This window comes from Tachysurus fulvidraco, chromosome 17, assembly GCF_022655615.1.
Source record: "Tachysurus fulvidraco isolate hzauxx_2018 chromosome 17, HZAU_PFXX_2.0, whole genome shotgun sequence".
Taxonomy (NCBI): Eukaryota; Metazoa; Chordata; class Actinopteri; order Siluriformes; family Bagridae; genus Tachysurus; species Tachysurus fulvidraco.
Window position 1 is genome coordinate 7,854,391 of NC_062534.1, and position 18,720 is coordinate 7,873,110.

General features: G+C 39.0%; 3 protein-coding genes across 11 annotated transcripts; 1 reads left to right on the forward strand and 2 right to left on the reverse strand.

Annotated features, from left to right (window-relative positions):
- Nucleotides 1–330: 330 nt before the first annotated feature.
- fut11 (fucosyltransferase 11 (alpha (1,3) fucosyltransferase)) lies at nucleotides 331–5,295 on the reverse strand. 4 transcript variants are annotated; one of them, XM_027154574.2, is made up of 4 exons: nucleotides 5,263–5,295; nucleotides 2,643–3,317; nucleotides 1,259–1,881; nucleotides 331–576 (listed from the first exon to the last, which is right to left on the reverse strand). In XM_027154574.2, the coding sequence occupies exons 1-4, from the start codon at nucleotides 5,278–5,280 to the stop codon at nucleotides 432–434; spliced, it is 1,461 nt and encodes a 486-aa protein (XP_027010375.1). In that variant the 5' UTR covers nucleotides 5,281–5,295; the 3' UTR covers nucleotides 331–431. The 4 variants fall into 4 exon arrangements, with proteins under 4 accessions (XP_027010375.1, XP_027010378.1, XP_027010377.1 ...); XM_027154577.2 differs by lacking the exon at nucleotides 5,263–5,295 and adding an exon at nucleotides 4,090–4,322; XM_027154576.2 differs by lacking the exon at nucleotides 5,263–5,295 and adding an exon at nucleotides 3,794–3,929.
- rab9b (RAB9B, member RAS oncogene family) lies at nucleotides 3,730–9,933 on the forward strand. 3 transcript variants are annotated; one of them, XM_047802046.1, is made up of 3 exons: nucleotides 3,835–3,957; nucleotides 6,355–6,484; nucleotides 7,041–9,933. In XM_047802046.1, exons 2-3 carry the CDS (start codon nucleotides 6,460–6,462, stop codon nucleotides 7,685–7,687), a joined length of 672 nt encoding a protein of 223 aa, XP_047658002.1. In that variant the 5' UTR covers nucleotides 3,835–3,957; nucleotides 6,355–6,459; the 3' UTR covers nucleotides 7,688–9,933. The 3 variants fall into 3 exon arrangements, with proteins under 3 accessions (XP_027010386.1, XP_047658002.1, XP_047658003.1); XM_047802047.1 differs by lacking the exon at nucleotides 6,355–6,484 and adding an exon at nucleotides 4,519–4,573 and having other exon boundaries at nucleotides 3,875–3,957; XM_027154585.2 differs by lacking the exon at nucleotides 6,355–6,484 and having other exon boundaries at nucleotides 3,730–3,957.
- Nucleotides 9,934–10,006: 73 nt separating this feature from the next.
- Nucleotides 10,007–18,102, reverse strand: plp1a (proteolipid protein 1a). 4 transcript variants are annotated; one of them, XM_027154580.2, is made up of 8 exons: nucleotides 17,969–18,102; nucleotides 17,295–17,452; nucleotides 15,586–15,772; nucleotides 15,117–15,273; nucleotides 14,657–14,825; nucleotides 13,362–13,435; nucleotides 13,147–13,212; nucleotides 10,007–10,472 (listed from the first exon to the last, which is right to left on the reverse strand). In XM_027154580.2, exons 2-8 carry the CDS (start codon nucleotides 17,296–17,298, stop codon nucleotides 10,314–10,316), a joined length of 816 nt encoding a protein of 271 aa, XP_027010381.1. In that variant the 5' UTR covers nucleotides 17,299–17,452; nucleotides 17,969–18,102; the 3' UTR covers nucleotides 10,007–10,313. The 4 variants fall into 4 exon arrangements, with proteins under 4 accessions (XP_027010381.1, XP_027010382.1, XP_027010379.1 ...); XM_027154581.2 differs by lacking the exon at nucleotides 17,969–18,102 and having other exon boundaries at nucleotides 10,007–12,025; nucleotides 17,295–17,713; XM_027154578.2 differs by lacking the exon at nucleotides 17,969–18,102 and having other exon boundaries at nucleotides 17,295–17,710.
- Nucleotides 18,103–18,720: the final 618 nt, after the last annotated feature.

The window sequence follows — 18,720 nt, forward strand, 5'->3', positions numbered from 1 at the left end:
TTTAAATGTCAAGTTCAGCATCCTGAAAAATAAATTATTCATAAAGCATGTAAGGGCTTGTTCAGAACATCTGCACTGATAAACAGAAGCAGAACGATCCTATTCATATGCAGATCATGTTCTAATGTGTTTCCAAATATAATTTGAACGGCCGTCTTACAACACTGAAAATAAGATGACAAAATGACGAAAACAAATACATGTGAAATGTATAGATATAATATGTTTACAAAATGACTTTTTTGCTTCTCCTGGTTTTGGCCCTTAGCTAAATGAGTCATTAACAAGTCAAAAATGATTGCACTGCAAAAATAATTGCACTGGGTCTAATTGTTCTTTAGTGTGTATTTTGTCTTTGGTAGAATAAAAGTGGTCCTTTGTTTGAAAAATTCTTCTCTTATACAAGCTCACGAGGTGTTGTTTCTCAGAGGTCACTGGCTGTTCCTGCTCACAGCCATTCTGTGGATGTGTTGCCATAGCCGTCCAGGGTCAGACTCGTTATGATGGATCAGTGACACCAGTCCTTTTGCCTGGTCAAGACTCTGCCAGTAGTCCTGTGGCCACATCTGAAGCCACCTGTACACAAACGCCATTGATTAGGATCACAGCACCTACTTCATATCATTGACTTTGTTTTTTTTTTTTAATTTTAAGAAACCAGAATTATGAAACATATGATTACAATCAGCACATGAATACCGTCAATCTGATTCCTGTCATTTTACTACATCTGCATGTAGAATAAAACGGTACTTATAAAAGTTATTTGACTAGCTTGTTGCTAACAAAAGTCAAACATAATAATGGTTAATAATGGACTTATTCTGAGCTCAGGTAAAAAAATTTTTTAATAATTGTAATGTAATGAGTTGTTGGTATTCAATATCTAATCAATCTACCTTGACCTGAAATACTTAATAAACAAACAAACAAATAAATAAAAAGAGTAGACTGTGTGCTTCTATTGCCACATCTTGGTCTTCTCCTGCCAGCAGATTTTTAGACTGAATTCATTTTTTATTTATTTCATTATTATTTAGGATTTTAAATGCCATGCTTCTGCCAAATGTCATGAATGTAAAGTAATGACACTAGACAAAAAGAAAATGTTATAAAGTCTGAATGATGCTAAAAATTAATTACTCAGAAACTTTGCTATTCAGTGAAAACAGTCAGACAGTCTGGATTTAAAAGAACCACATTCCCCTAAGGAACAAATAAGAATGACAAAAAACAAACAAACAAACAAAAATATTACCCATCATTAGGATCAATGTCCTCTATGACTCCATATGCAGGGCTAGGAAGTGGACACCCCATGTGCGTGTTGTTGGCCATCTTTGTTTGAGGTGCTAGATACTTGTCAGGCTCTCGTCTGTGCTTCTTTTCTGCCGTCAGTCGCTCATTCTCTCTGTCACATACAAAACACTCGAAGCCGTTCAGGTAGTTGGGTTTGCTCATGTCGTTGATGCCCCACTCTCGGTTCTGAAGGCCTTCGAGAAGCCGAAGGTTGGTTATCTTACTGGGCGTCTTGTACTCCAAGTATTGCAAATACCTGGAGTCATCGTTATCCAAATCCTTGATGAACTTGGCTAGCTCTTGAGGCGAGGCAAAATCATCTAACAAAATGGCAGAATGCTCGTTTGGGAGCCAGTCAGCAACAGAGGATGAGCCTTTGTAGATGGGCACACATCCTTGGTGCATCGGCCGCCACAGTTTCTCAGTCATGTAATCGGGGCATAGTCCGTTCTCCAGGGCGAGGTGGAACTTGTAGCGGGCCACGAAGCTCATAAAGCGTTGATCCTCGCCTGTGGCAGTGCTGGTGTCCTCTAGATATTCAGGCAGGGGCTTATTATTGAGACACTTTCCATATGAGTCAACCTGCAAATAAAGTTCCAAACTGATTGATTACGACGAAAATAGAGTTAAAAAGAGATAAAAGTTTCAACTTAAGTTTTACATTAAAAAAGAAGCACAGTATAAAGTGGGGTAAGAGCAGAGAAGAGCATAGTGTGATTTGAATGCCTCTTTTTGTTTTGTCAAACAGTTACTACTTCTCCCCTCATCTCATAGGAACACCTGTACACTTTCCCATTTACAGTTATCCAATCAACTTATCATATGGCAGCAGTACAATGTATAAACTCACACAGATGCAGGTCAAAAGCTTCAGTTAATGTTTAAATCAAAGACTATGATGCAGATATACACTGGTAAATATTACATACAAACACCATCCCTCCAGATAGTTCCATAGAGAATGTTTCATTTTAGTGGTCAGTAGCTGATTTGTTGTCAAGTGGAATACTAGCTGCACTACTGAAAATATATAAGTAGCTAACCTACTCGCAACTTCATAGTACAGCAACTGGACTGGAATCTTGAGGCAATTAAATCCCTGCATGTGTGAAAGTAGCTTAAAGGTTACTAATAAAGACATATAACATAGTATGCTTTGTTATAATACAATATAATATAAGAATAAAATATTTCTTCCCTAAACAGGATGAATAATTGTGATCCGTCATTATAACTTTGTGTATTTGTCCAGTTTTTAAACCATTTCCACACGGTTGAGCAAAACCAATGAACAATGAATGAAGTGCTCAACAGGAAATGCATCTGTTTCTCAAAAATAATACCTGAATGTACTTCATAAGCTCCTGGACATAACGGTCACGGTCTGAAGGCACATCACAGTGGGACTGCATGTACAACACTGGGGCAAGTCCAGCTTTTCTCCAGCTGTTCTTCTCCTCCAGAGAGACTGAGGTAGGCTGAAGCAGGTAGTTGAGTGATGGCAGCCACTGCAGTGTAAGTGGATAGTCTGACTCCCTGCGGAATGTAGCAGTGTAATTGAAGAGGCAGATTCCAGGCCCATGTGACAGTAAGTAGTTGTTCATTGGTGACTCCTCGTGGAAGAGTGCCCAAGTCTGGTGAGCCAGGCGAGGCAGCGGCGCCTCATATGCACGGAAATCTGTGCCATAGAAAATGATGGAGGTGGTTCGCCGGTGCAGCTGGACCTTGCGATTTCGTGTCACCAGACAGGACGAACGAGCACAGTCCACACGCTCTGTATCCCCTGGAAAGTGTGGGAACAAGTTGCCACTCCACCATAGCAGGATGGGCAGCTCCTTGTTTCTGCGGGTGTCTGTGTTGCCCGGCCCTCGATAGGAGCTCACAGTAACAAACTCCATGTCAGTGAGAGCACTCTGGGGCTGGAAAGCACTCAGGTCTACTGGCTCCTGACCTGCACATGGCACCACATACAGCTGCCAAAGCAACAAACAGAGCACAAACACGACCTTGACAGCCATCTAAACAGGGAAGAAGAATACTGGATTAGTGCTGTGATCATTCACTGGACATGTTAAAAAGAGCAGGAAGATGTTCTCCACTTCCACACTGCTTTATAGAGAAACACTTCAGTAACAATGCAGCAATAACAGAATTGTTGAAACGGTTTGCTTACAAACTATTTGTCGTGTATTAGATTGTAAATCTATCCTTTGCTCATCCAGGTCTAGTTAAAACAACCCAATAGGACACAAAAAACGTGCATTAAAATAAAACTCTTTAAATCATATTTCCATAATTACACAGAGCGCGACCGCATGAAATAATACAGAACACAACAAACACCACGTCTCTCTCTGTCTCCATCAGGCTGTGGGATTTGTCGCCCCCTGGCGTTCTGGAGACACATCACAATCAAACATAGAAGACAACGATAAACAATTAGAAGAAACCAGATTGAGAAAAAGAGAATATGTATGAATGTTTTTTCATTTACAGTAGTGTTATTATAGAAATGATTTTTTTGCCATTTGTTCTGTATAGCTGAAACAATCAGCCCAAGAAAAGGTGGACTTTAGGACCATGGGCAGACAGATGGTCAGTACACACAGGCTGGAGCGCGTCAAATCTCAGCAGCAGGGACGTGACATACACAATGAGGTAATTTCGAGACAATACCTGAAAAACAAGTGCATAAACACACAACATGGCTCGTCTTTTTATTCGGACAGTTAACTATTGTGGTTTAACATATTTACGTTGAGTTAGAGTATAAACGTCAGTAATGCTTACCGGTAATGAACACTGCAGTGAGTGGTCTACTGTTGCTAGCTAGCTAGCGTTAGCGTTAGCATGCGGGTTTTACGGTTGTATTTAGCTATGACGTTTTTAACAACAATAACAAAAAACAAAACATAAAATAATACTACGATAATTATCGAGAAATAAACTAGCCGAAATGCTCACAATAGTTTTAGCATCAAGCTAAAAACAGTGTCGGTTAATGGTGTTGTGCGCATGCGCGAAGCTCAACCGTACCCTGCTCTTACTTACTAAATAGATATTTACCCAGAGCTGAAATTACTGTTTACAGGTATTGGGCTAAAACTAAAAAAAAATTGGGAGGAAAATAAATAAAAATGACGTGTAGGTTCTGACTGTTGTACTGCAGTGTCAGTGAGAGAATCAGTTTTAATCAGAATGTCTTGTTTTCTCTTTCAGAATTGTTAAAGACTTTTTTCCAAGCAAATCTTTATCCACTGCACCTGTAATAAATGTAGGATTTTTTATTAACCACTTGGGGGGGGGGGGGGGTCTAAAACAGTAGTTGATTTGAGATTAAATATTTATTGTGATCATGTAACAAATTTATAACTGCTAAGATACTCAACCAATAAAGGTTCTCTAATGAGACTGACATGAAATAATGTCTCCCTGATGCTACTCAGTGTTTATCCAACTTTAGAGGTTTCCTGAGTCCCCTTATAGTGTCAGGTAGAAACCGTGGTGTGTCTGTTTGTGCCCAAATGCATGATGTACAGTGATTCTAGGAAGTCTGTAAACCCTTTAAAAATATCTGGATTTCAGCATAAATTTAACCTGAATGGGGTCAGTTCCTAAAGAGAAACAAATAGTAGTTTCTGCATTTATTTGTTAAGCAAAATGATCCAACAATTAAATATCTCTGTTGCACAACAGTATGTAGAGCTTTGTGTTCAGTAACTGATGTAATCCCCATGAGCAGCAATATCTTTAACCAAACATTACAGTAAATGGTATTCAATGGTGCACAAACAGCTGGAGAAATTTCTCTCCTTACAAAAATGCTTCAGCTCAATGATGATGGTGGTCCTGCAATGGGTCCTTCTACAACGTTTCTGTTGTGATATGGTCTGGACATTGATTTGGCAATTCCAAAAAAAGTTTAATCATTATAAATCTTAAACCATTTCTTTGTAGACTCACTTGTGTGCCTAGGGTCATTGTCTTGCTGCATGACCCTTGTGAAGTTAGGACTCAGTTAACAGATTGATACTCAGATTCCCCTGGAGAATGTGTACAATTAGGAATTCATCCATCACTAATAGCAAGCTCTCCTGTACTCCAGCCCCAAGCCATGATATAGTCACCCCCATGCTTCACAAAAGAGAATAGATTCTTATGTTGGATTGCAGTGTTTTTCTGCCAGACATAACACTTAAATTAAACCAAAAAGTCTTATTTGGGATTATTTGTTCATAAAACCTTCTTCCATTAAGCTTCTGGTCTTATGTTCACGGTTCTTCTTGTTTTTGCCTGATAGTAGACTCAAACCTTGACATTACTCAATGGAAGAGTGTTCTGTAGGTCTTTAGATGTTCTGCTGGGATTCTTCCTATAATATTATTCCCGGGGCTTTTGGGCTGGTTTTTGCTTGGAAGAGTAACAGTGGTGCTGAATTTCCTCCATCACCTGCCTCAGTAGATTGGTGGAAGCCAGGCTCTATTAGAAATGATTTTGTAATCTTTTCCAGCCTGCTGAGCATTGATGGCTCTCTTTCCGAGGTCCTCCGGAATCTCCTTTGGTTGAAGCTTGGCACACATTTATGAAGGCTTTTGCTAGTGAAGTTCCAGTTTATGTTGTGAAAACACGGGAAGGCTTGCTAAAGTCATGGCTGCATTTCATCCCTTTGATTTAAACACCTGACGTCAATTAGCCCTGTAAATGAGCTCGTGCTCCTAGAAGTTCACATGTTTTTTCAAACAGATATATAAAGTTGGATAATTTTGCTCAAAAAATACATGTAAAAGCTATTGGTGTCATTTGTTTAATTGGGTTCTCTTCAGGAAAAGACAAATTATACAAATATTGAGCTTAATTTACCAATTGTTTGTTTGGAAATATAAATAAATGTAGAATATCTGCATAAATGATTAAACATGTAAAGCAAGTAAACTGATTTCCACTAAAGATATCCAGGTATGCAGAGATTTGTTGATTGAAAAGATGGAACATTTCCTTTATTCTTCTGCAAAATACAAACTACTGTCTTCGGCCAATCTCTGTCTCGTATAACAGGGAGTTTCCCCCGGTCCAAAGTCTCAGCGTCATCCAGCCAGATAAACACGACAGAACCAAGGCTGTTTAGTTCACTCAGCGTTCTTCTGTAGAGATTTATTCAGCATGCTGGGGGTCAATTTGCAAGCAGGTTAGAGTTTTGTGGGTCATGTGGAATACAGTTGTTAGATCTCTTTTAAAAAATAGCAGTATTTTAATTTAATAGAGTCTTACTGACGAGTCATAGACTGCATTTAAAGCTTTGTTACTTTTGACCAGTCAGATTCAATATAAACTGAAACACTAAGTTTTTCTTGCCTTGTTTGTAAGAGTCAAATCATTTACAGTCATTTACATTTTCCAGCATTTTGCAAGAATGTAAATTTCCTTCAAATGTGTTTTTAGTCTAAAGGTGCCACAGCACATGCCATTGTGTGCTTCATAATACAGACCAAATAATCAATGATGAAATTTGTTGGCACTTGTTATGATTAAATTTCATTGACTTTGTTGATTAGTTGTCACAGCCCCAGGTAGCAGACTTGCTCAAGGACCCGGTTCTGGGGCTTAACAACCTTCAAATTACTATCAGGAGCCTTTACTAAACCTGTGTAAAGTGTGGTAATTGGTACAAATAGCTAAAAATGAGCTACCAGCAGATTTAATAATGACTCATTTATTCTGCATGTTTGTGTGCGTCTCTGTAGGTCACGTTGAGCCTGCCGTCTCCGGCATCATGAGCGGCAAGAGCCTCCTCCTGAAGGTCATCCTGCTTGGTGACGGCGGTGTGGGAAAGAGCTCGCTGATGAATCGCTATGTGAGCGACCGATTCGATTCGCATTCGTTCCACACCATCGGCGTGGAATTCCTGAATCGCGACCTGGAGGTGGACGGGCGTCCTGTCACGCTGCAGATTTGGGACACTGCGGGTCAAGAGCGCTTCAGGAGCCTACGCACACCATTCTACCGTGGCGCCGACTGTTGTTTACTGACATTCGCTGTGGATGATGCACAGAGCTTCCACAACTTAAGTGCCTGGAAGCAGGAGTTTGTGCGCTATTCGGATGTGCGTGAGCCTGAGCGCTTCCCCTTCGTCGTGCTCGGAAACAAGGTGGACAAGGTTGAGGACGGAGAACGGCAGGTACCTGAGGAGGAGGCACGCGCCTGGTGCCAGGAGAACGGCCACTGCCCGTACTTCGAGACCAGTGCAAAAGACGACACCAATGTAAGCGCAGCCTTTGAGGCCGCTGTGCGTGAAGTGCTGGCCTGCGAAGATCACGTAGATCACACTTTGCTCGGAAGCACCATTGACCTGCACGGGAACCGCAAGGCATCCCGCTCTTCCTGCTGCTGACGATTTCACTGAGATTAAAGGCTTCAAATGGCGTTAACATACTAGATGCTTCTCATCGCTGCCTGCTCCTGTAAAGGTCATTGTAACGAAACAGGAGAAGATACAGGGCATTGTAGAGTCTTGACTGGAGGACTTTATCTAGGTACAGATGCTAGAGAAGTGCTCATACAGTGTTACTGGTACAGCTTTCTTTGGCCTGCTTATTTTCATGCATTTGCAAAAGAGCCAGTGGTATGATGGAGGGGCATGTCCTCAGTATGAGGTTATACTAGACTTAACTGTGTAAGATCTGTAACCCAAGTGTCGTGTGTGTGTGTGTGTGTGTGTGTGTGTGTGTGTGTAAGACACCACACAGGAACATCGGATAAAAAATCGTTGCTGTGTTGCATTAACCTTGTGAATGCTCCTAATCTCTGCCTACACTCACAAAAGGACAACGGTACGATAAGAATGCAGCATAACCTTGACTGCATATCATTCCTGGCTTGATTAGTGAGAGAAATTGCACACTTTGTGTCCATGATATGCTATAGTATCTAACTGTTTCCTACCAGAGGCTCTTGTGCTGCACGGGGTTTTCTAACATTTCTCTTCCTGAAGGTCACTTGTTTCTTCTTTATCAGAATGATTGTGTTTTCAGTTCTGTTGTGATGATATACAGGAGCCTAACCACAAAGTTCCTGATTCTACATTTGTTCCACAAGTTTATTCTGTGTTATGGTTTATGTTTGAACACGAATCATTTTTATTTATACAGACGCTATGGTACTTTGTTTTAAGGTTGCCTGACACTGGAGCAGTTGTGAAGCATGTACCAGCTCTGTGTCACACTAAAAATAAGGGCTGTCTCATTCAAAAAAAAAAAAGCTGTGGCCCTTTCTATAAAGTGCAGTCACATCAGAGCCTAGTAAACTATTAAGATTTGCTCTTAAGTCAGCATTAATTTGCTTTTGTTGCATTTAACCATCAGGAACATTTGTGCTCTGGATCAGCAGTTTTCTGTCTCATTGTTTTGCTGCCTTTTACTTTTAAATGGCAAAATAATTAGTAATAATCTTTTTGCTAATCTGAATGTGAAAAAAATGTAACCAAAGCACATTTGTCTTGAATTTGTGTTGCAAAAGGTACTTGGACAAAAGGTGTTTGTTTTCAGACATATTTGGTACGCAATGTTTTGATACTGTTAAGGTATTTAACACTTATTTAAAACCCCTAATCCCTTTACTTATTGACCTGTCTTTCTGAGTAATACAGAACCCATACAAATTTTGACATCTACTATTGCTGCATATATTTAAGCAACAGATGTAGCTCATCATTCCTTTACTCTACTAACTAAAAACAAATGGCCGTGTTGCATTAACCTAAAGTAAAGCCCTTGCCTCTGCTTGCTCCTGCATGTAAACTCCACAAAGCTTTATTCAACTGTCCTGCTAGCGGATCATGTAGTGGCCTATACGAGTCGCAAATCTCCCTCCACTTATCGCAGGTTCTTTCTCGGAGGTTTAATGAGGATGGTTCACTGTGAAACAGCATCAGTTTCGGCACAACGTCTCCTCTCACGCTAACTACAGCTCCGTCCGTATTTCTTTTCTGCTTTGGAAAACGTTGAACTGCCGAAAGCTGATAGCATTATAAGTTAAGGTACCTGAATATCATGTGTTCACTGTGATTTGGATCCAGTTTTAAATGTTATTACCTTGTTTGGAGTTCTTTTTATTTGTTTTAAGTGTTGTGTTCTAGGGAAAGTGTCTGTTGCTGCATATACTGAAGAGTTTTTGATTTATTTACCAATTCCTTTAAAAATGGCTGTAAATGATTGAGGTTTGTTAACCAAGACTTCTGTTATGTTGCAATAATCCATGTTTACCTTTTTGTGTGATGTTTGTGTATTTTGGAATACTAGTTACAGTTCTGACAAAATATTGCTTTGTAAATCTGCCACAAGTCCAGCTATTTATTAGTACAGTGGCTTTGTTCATGCTAAATGTTGTATGGGTTGTACTTAATGTTTCTGACGTACAACATTACTCCATCATCACAGTATTTGCTTAATGTGCTTGGAACAGAGTTCAAATTGTATAATGATGCTGAAGAACAGGTCGAGTTTCTTCAACCGTCCAGCCCAACGCCTGGCATCATATCGGGCTCGGCAATAAAGGTAGTCAGCACTGCTTTTGTTTACAAACCGGACTAATGCAGTTGGCAGATATTCAGTATCAGTGTGAATAAACCTTTCAACTGACCAACACTGTGTGGTTTGCTTCACTGACAAGATAATGTTTATCTTAGAAGAAAAAAAAAATCATTCAAAACCACTTAGAGGAACATCAAGGTGTTTATTTTTACAGAGATCCCCACATTACATCATACTTTAAGTGTCCAAAGTAATCACAGATACTTGAGCTTAAAAAAAAAAAAAACAAAGACAAAAAAAAAATCTTTTAAGCAAGATAATACCAAGCTTTGAAATTAAAGCACTTCATTAGCATTGTAGCACCGAGTATGACATGTAATGCTTACCACTTACTATAATGGTCTATTTTTGCTTTCAAACTAAACATACTTGCTTAACTTCTAGTATATTAGCCAAAACAGGCCTGAATGTTTCAGGGAAATCCTGCCGTTATGCATCAGTAGGCTTGGCGGCGTAAGGAGAACTGATACTGCCACTGTGGTGTTTCGAGATCCTGCTGAACAGCACATCTCTCCTCTCCCCTTTCATTCTGTATCGCTGGTCTCTTAGCAGAATCTGCCACCTAGCCAGGTGCAGAGGACAGTGAATCTGCCAAAGAGAAAAAGAAACTATCCACATCCTCTACACAGACCCTGGTGGATCTACACAGACCTCTTACTGAGGCCTCTTTCTCACTCAGAACAATACACCTCATCTGATTTCCTTTGTTTATGACAACTCGTGGGGATGCTCTCGCCGTTTGACTTACGAAACACTTCTAACAAATATTGCTAGTAAAATGAAACAACAATTTGATGCATAACATGTAAATAAGGATTAGTAAAAAATAAAATAACATTGTGTGTTACACAATAACTACTATTTTCTCCTGCTAGTTACAGGGATGGACAATAAACTGTTCCCCCCCATATGGACAATCAGTTTGAGATGAACACAGCTGCCACTAGGGGGAGCCTGAGCACTCACCATGTCTTCAGAAATTGTTAAATGTTGAAAACTATCAGCAAATGATTGACTGTTTGTGAATTTGTGATTTGTGGTGCTGCGTTGCCTCTAAAGACTCTCAGCAAACATGTAAAGCTGATTATTCTGATGTACGTTTGTCCTCCCCCTTGTTTCAAACCAACATTCGTCTCAAAATTGCCCGCAACTCTATTATTCTCTGGACTGTGAGAAAAAAAAATGCTACGGTCACAGCAAGTCAGTCTATATTCACATGTCTAGACACCATGGTGACCAGATGTGAAAGGTTATCACCATAGTAACATGCTTGTCCATCCCAAGTAAATATAAAAGAAAAATTTAAACAATATGCACTATTCAGTTTCTCACATAATAAAATCAGTTATTTCTGTTAACTAAAACAAATGTAAAAAAGAAAATGAACTAAACCTTGCTATTCATCTATAGAGCAAACACTAGATAACATCCATGGTGGACGGGATTGGAGGGAAACTAACATCCCATGGCTTGTAAGGGATGTAGGCACTTTTATAGAAAAGACAAAAATGCTATTTTCAAAATCACAAATATAAACAGCAAAAGATATATTAAAACAATAAAAGGGGAAAAAAGGAGAGATAAAGCCTCTACTAAACATCTCAGTACTAAACACCATGCAACCCTGTGCTTCCTGTCCAACTGAGTCATTTGTCCATCAGGGAGGAAAAAGGCACTAACAAAGGCACAATAAAATTGTGGCACAACAATCTTACAGTAAAGTAGTGTTACAATCAATGGTATTTTAATAGTCTGTTGTCCTGTCTCAAGAACAACAGCAGCCTCCAGGGTTCACATTTGCATCATTACCTTCTGGACAAATGCTCAGCTGGCCTGCTATACAGTGTGTCAGTCAAACAAGAAGAAAGTCTTAGAATTAGAAACAGAGATGTTGAACAGGTAGGTGAAGAAATTCCTTCTGTCCTTCCATACGGTGCAGAGTGGACAGAAACAGCATGGATTGCAGGAAAGGACAGAGTGTTAACACCGTGCAGCTAAGCCTTTCCTTCCCAGATAACGTAGAACAGCAAAATTATAGGTAGTGGAGACTGTATACGTGAGCTACAGAGAGAAAAGCAGAGAGGATACAAAATGTAGGAATTAGCAGGGAGTGTCAGGTTGATCACTGTAAGAGTAGTAAACTATAACAAAAAAGAATAATAATTAACAGCAACCGTGTCCTAGTTTACATCTAAAACAACAAGCAGACGTTAAAACCTTGCATTACTAAATATTGTAAAATCAAAAACAAAAATACGAACCCCTAAATACTAAATACTAAAATTGATCTATTTCTTAGAGCTATATTTCTTAGAGCTACCCCCCCCAACATTAACAAAACAACTAATTACTAATACTAAACAGATTTAAAAGCATTAAAAGTATAATAACTGATAAGATAAAGTTTCTTTAACATTTGTAGGATGAAGTACATACAAGTAATTTATAGCAAGAGGAGTAGCACTTTTTAGCTGTTAATATTTTTTCCATACTTCTATAGGAAATTCTTCAGGACAGATGTTTGCACTTCCTGGTTTCTCTGCAATATGATCATCTGCATTTCTCTTAGTAATTCCAAAAGAGTATTAAATAAAGACAGACTGGTAAGGATTTATAGTTTAATTGTTTATAACTGCTAGAATGTAAGTGCTAACAGGAACTATAAGGTTTCTCAGATATTCCACAATAATATTTTAAATATATCTATAATATCTATAATATTAAACTATAATAAATACAACAGTATAATTCATTAAGAATTTGATACTTTAATCTTCCAATCAAATTGCTGTGGTATAAGAAGAATAAAAGACTAAGACTGCACTGAAAATGATCTATTTTGGGATGGTAAGAGGAACTCTGCATCACATCACCCCATCACGTCTTTCTTAACTTATCTAGTGCCTTATCTTTATCTTTATCTTGTCTTTCTTAACTTATCTTTATGCAAAAGCTAAAACTTTTGCCCTGTTGTGGCTTTTATGCCCATGCTGGCACTAACGAGAAACTTGTGTGCAGAAAAGTCACATGCAGACACATCATACAGTCATGACATTCTCACACTGCTGAGAAATATGCCAAAATCCTGGCAGAAAAATACACAAAACCGCTGTGCTCTTTTCTTTATGGGCAGATGCAGCTGAGCTCATAACTAATGGAGGATTTGAATTCTTCTCCACCTACAGCTGGGATACACCATCACTGGGACACACGACTAATTGTTTGCAGCATTTCAGACCCCGGTTTTGAGCTTGTTACTCACCAGAGCCAATAACGTAATTCCAGCTCCAGCGAAGGCAGCAATGTAGAGGTCGTAGGTCAAGAAAAACTGTGAAACAGAACCACGGGATTTACCGAGTCAGAGCTGTAAGCACTAATGTTTGATGTCAGATCTATCTATGGCAAGACATTGAAGCTGATCCTCTAAGGATTCACTAGAAGAAACAGAATCACATTTTGCCCTCAGGCATCACTTACCTCCCGTGTTTTGCATACGTTGGACAAGGTCATCCCACAAGCTTTACCTGGCACAGTGTTCCATGGAAGTAAACCTGGAGATAGAAAAAGCTCATTTTAAATAATGCAAAGTCAATAAAAATTACATGGCAACTCCATGCATCAGAGCTACAAACAGATATGATCATGGGCATAAGAGAGAGCACCCATAGAAATTTATGTTTATCGGGAGCTAAATAACAATGATGAGATAGATTTGAGAAAAACGTAAACCAACATTCATATACCAGGTGGGGGGAAAAAAACAAGTAACCCTATAAATCAGTATCATTTAAAACCACCATTAACCTGCAAACACTTGCCACAATATGACCTACTAGACGAATGACCTCTCATTTTTCTCAAGAAAAGACCAGTATAAAATAAAGCTCATAGTTTTCTCAATGACTGCAAATTTCCCAGCGCCTTTGGCTGCAAAAACAAGCCTGAATCTAAAAACCATGCTTGACAAGTCTTTTTCTGCTAGTGTGGTAAAGAACATTAACATATAATGTGCTTACTGAGGCCTGTAGGTCACATGATGTTGGGGTTTTTCTTTATATCGCTAAGCATTAAACAGTGTGGCCTTGAACAGAAGAGCACTTCTGAGGAGATGTGTTCAAGGTTCTCCATTTACAACTAATCATGAATTTTAAATAGTTTGGAGATTGCCTTATAACCCTTCCCAGACTCATGAACAGTAACAATTCTCTGAGGTCTCAAGTTCTGCTTTCCTAGGAGGTAGCAATATTGATTACCAAATTTTGTGCAATTCTAGGGTAGCACCTGACTGCTAATTACTCTCAATAATTATGTAGGACTATTATTTTCATCTGGTTTCTTAAAGTTGGTTTATGTTTTGGGGATAATTAATACATATTAAAGTCTTTTGTGTTTATTTGTTTGTGTAAGGAAATTATTTGATAACTGATATACAGAAACACAGAACTGGTGGAGAGTGCACTTTCTTTTGCCACGACTGTACACGGTCCATGCACAGCCCATTTGCTGACCTCCAATAATTAATTATTTGATTAAATATTTGTAAGCAGGTGTAGAGGACAACACAACAGAGCCCAGTCTCTCCATAATATGCACACACACACAAACACTTGTGCCCTAATAACCAGCCAATTTCACACATATTATGGCAGCAACCAAAAGACAACCTTGGAATTTTAATCAGCATTACAAGGGCCCAAATCAAATCCCGGAGCTGTCAGGAGGCAAAACAAGTGTGATAAAGATATTAAAAGCATCAAGTGTGAGTTCATTACCAAACTGTCTGGCATCCATGCACAGCTGGTTAATGCTTGATGGTGTCTCAGAGAGAAAGTCGATGGTGCGACAGGTCGCAGCCATATTGTAGAAAAAGTAGACAGGAAGTGAAGAAAAAGCAAAGACCAGCAGCCAGATGACGGCCAGGAAATACGTGATCACAATGAACTGTGAAGAAAAAAAATGCTAACATGAGTTGGTGTCCTTATAACCCCCCACCACCCGCTAAATCCCTTTCTCTCTCACACACAGTTTATATAGGGACTGTTTTAGTTGCTTCCTGTCAAGCTAGGTTTTTGTCTATTGGAGAGAAAAAAGTAAATTTCAAGCCAGAAGTTACTCTGGAAAAGACATAATTCCAATAAACTGTAAAACAGAACCCTTGGTAGTAAAAAAAACAAAACAAAAAACACCCTTTATAGAAGAAAATACACACATACACAAACAAACTGTCCTTACTGTTGTACTGAGACAGCGGCCACACACGGTGCTCCTGAACTCGCCAAACGTTTGCTTTGCCGCGCTGGTTGTGTAAAAGCCTTCAGCCAGCAGTGCAATGCAGTAGAGAAAGAAAAAGCTGGCCAGGCCATAGATAATGTACTGGAAATACTCAATACTGAGAGAGAGAGAGAGAGAGAGAGAGAGAGAGAGAGAGAGAGAGAGAGAGAGAGAGAGATTGAAAAGAAATGTACATTGTATGTATTATTATATATGAAGACAAAGTATATGCATCAAGGATCTCTATAGCTCTAAGTAATAGATCAATTTTAGTCTTCCACATTAGAATGCACATCATAAGAGACTTCTTTCAGATACTTGTTCAAAATGGCTTCCATTTAGCTTAGAAGAGGACATTTCACATGCTCTCTACACACAATCCTAGATAAGCACTTTCCATTACATGGAAAATGAAATACATGGCATTTACAGGTAGGCAAGTGTGATGTAGTCCTGCGGGTTGCGGGCGAAGTAGGTCTCGATAAGCCTCTCGGTCTCTGTGAGCGCCTGGTGCCCACAGCCACAGAACAGTGCGATGCCAGAGAAGCAGAGGAGAGTTGCTACCACAGATGTGTAGGGCACTCCTCCCAGACACCGCATGCAGCACTCATAACAACCTACAATACAAAAACGTATGTTTTTAATCTCCTCATCAAACCGTTTTTCTTTCTATAATACCAAGGCTTGCATTGCATAGTTTACCCACTCTATTTCCAAAGCTAGGAAACTACCTCAAGCTTCACTGCTTTTTTATTAGCTGCTTATTATCTGAGTAACTCTCACTAAAAAGCATTTATATATATATATATCATTGTATATAATCCCGAAAATCCTAGCTCAGCATTCTCATACACGCATCTTTGCTCAATACAAGTATTGTATGGTTCCTTGTCCACCAGTGACTCTCCAGTGGTGACACCAATCACAATGGTTTAAAAATAGTACAAATTAGCACAGATAAACTATTCATGATATTTTCAATGAGTGAATATCCATCCTATGTTGGAAACACTGAAGCATTCACTTGCACCAGCTGGGTGCATAAAAGTGCTTATCGAATAATTTACAAACAAGCAGGGATTTTTCTCATTATGAATATTGGGGTGCACCACAGCCCACAGAGTGTGAGAAAAAAGGGAGGACCAAGGCACCAAGGGAGAGTGGCTCCTTTTGTGGTTCCATTGACAATGTTCTTTGTCTCAAAGCAGCTTGGGGGCACAAGGGCAAGCAATGTTGACGCAAACAAAAGGCACAGCCACCTCGGACACAAACAGATCTACTTTTGAAAGCTGGCATGGAGGGGAGGGGAGGTGACGGCTTGTGACTGCGGGTGAAGAAAGGGTGCTGGGGGAGGTGCTGGTAGATCCTTCCCAGGATGAAACAACAAAAAAAAAGGAGCTACTTGCAAACATGATGCCCTGGGAGGAACAGGAGGTGCATGGCAGGGTTGAGGTCTAACATAATGGTGGATGAAGAAGGGCTTTCTCCAACTTTTTTCCATTTTTACAGAGCTTGTGTTCCCCCTTCCATTCATTCAGCCTTACAGCCCCAGCAACTTGTATTTCTACAGGCAATAAATGCTTCATTTAAAAGGCAGGATTTTCATAGAAATGAGAAAATTGATGTTTGTGGAGGCAGCACTATATGATGCTAACATAACCATCATTACAGTCAAGGTAAAACAAGTGGAAGAAGTTTTTAATCCTGCCAAGAGGATGAACGGAAACACAAACCCTATCTGAGGGGAATTAATTCCAGCATTCATGACTTTAACCATATTACAAACAAACAAAGAAACATAAAACAGGGGAATTAATTCCAGCATTCATGACTTTAACCATATTACAAACAAACATAAAACAGGGGAATTAATTCTAGCATTCATGACTTTAACCGTATTAAAAACAAACAAAACAAACATAAAACAGTGGAATTAATTCCAGCATTCATGACTTTAACCGTATTACAAAACAAACAGATTTAACTGGACCATAACAAAGATACATACAGCAGGTTGTTAAAGTAAAAAGTAAACAAACTTTTAATATTCTAATAAAACAACACCCTTCCCAAAAGAACAAAAAACAGAATTATGGGAAAAGATATACAGTAGTACTACTACTACTAATAATAACTCACCCATTACTGAAGAAGGTGTTGAGTTTGGTGCTGTGCTTGGATGATATGAACAACAGATCCACAGCTCAGCACTTATTAAAGCCCAGCCTCTGCTCTGTGTGTCTCAGACAAAGCACAGAGGACGATGACGGCGGCTACAATTCGCTTTCCAATGCTCACTAGAATAGAAGGTTTCAAGCCCAAGCTGGATGAATAATGAGGAGGTCAGAACTTTCTGTGCTCCAACCACAGAGCAGACGTCAATTTGCATTGCATTGCGTTATTTATTTCTTTTTTTAAAACCCACTGCTGGAAATAACGTTGATTAACAGAAGAACCAAATCAAAACTAGTCATATTTAGAGCCAGAACATCACATATAAAAGTTAGACTCTGATTTCACGTGAACAGTTTGCATGAATTTAGGGGAAAGTAGCTCGCGCTAAAATTCGCCAAGTGACGTCAAAGACTCATTTGCATACGGATTGACTAGAGTTTTAACAGAATAGAAAATAATAGATTTTTTTTTATAAATATAATAAAAAAATAATAAGAAAAATAATAGACTCTTTAATCATACAACCACAAACCAGGAACTGTATTTACACAATGATAAACCTTACAAACTATTATCATTTCTATTAACCTCTCTTTACTTATATATACTTACATTATTTACTTAAAGCACATACTTACTTATTTATATTTCAATTTGCACATTTATATTTCAATTTGCACATTTTTCCACTGTACAAACAACTGTCTAAATTATATATATGTTCATGTTTTGTCAATGCCATTCCGTTTACACTGTGGAGCTTCTGTACTAGAACAAATTCCTCATATGTGAAAACATACTTGGCAATAAAGATCATTCTGATTCTGATTCTGATTCAATCTCACTGACAAAGTGAAGCACTAGTAGTGATTAATAGTGAGATCCTGTAAATTGTAATTGTTTTTGTTATTTATAACTTTTGGGGACAGTGTTAACGTGGTGATGATTCAATGCTTAGGACATCGGACTTCTGGTCAGAAATCCATGCACTGCCAAGACGCTACTGCTGGTCCATTGAGTATGGCTCAATTGCTCAGCTGTATAAAATAAGAGATAAATCTAACTCACTGCAACTCACTTTTGTCTGCTATATGCTGTAAGTGAATGTAAATTAGCAATGATGTTGGATGTGGATATTATATGAAAGTGCTACAATCTAATCTAATACACTAGCCAAATGTTTGTGGACACCTGACAGTCACACCTGTATGTAGGTCTTCAAACTATTGACAAAATATGTATGCTGTACCATTACAATTTCCCTTCACTGGAACTAAAAGCCCAAACCCATTTGAGCATGACAATGTCCCTGTGCACAAAGTGAGTTCCATGGTTTGCCAGGTTTGGTGTGGAACAAACTGAGACTGCACAGATCCCTGATCTCAATCCC

Bases quoted from the DNA above. Each gene is read 5' to 3' on its own strand.
- fut11 (XM_027154574.2), bottom strand. The intron at 1,882-2,642 runs GTATTATTTTTG...CTTTATTTGCAG, and splicing joins AGCTTATGAAGTACATTCAG to GTTGACTCATATGGAAAGTG. The intron at 577-1,258 runs GTAATATTTTTG...GTTTGTGTACAG, and splicing joins GACATTGATCCTAATGATGG to GTGGCTTCAGATGTGGCCAC.
- rab9b (XM_047802046.1), top strand. From the start codon at position 6,460: ATGCTGGGGGTCAATTTGCAAGCAG. The intron at 6,485-7,040 runs GTTAGAGTTTTG...GCGTCTCTGTAG, and splicing joins GGGGGTCAATTTGCAAGCAG to GTCACGTTGAGCCTGCCGTC.
- plp1a (XM_027154580.2), bottom strand. The intron at 14,826-15,116 runs GTAAGGACAGTT...TTTTCTTCACAG, and splicing joins GCCGCTGTCTCAGTACAACA to TTCATTGTGATCACGTATTT. The intron at 13,213-13,361 runs GTAAGTGATGCC...TCTGTTTCACAG, and splicing joins ACGTATGCAAAACACGGGAG to TTTTTCTTGACCTACGACCT.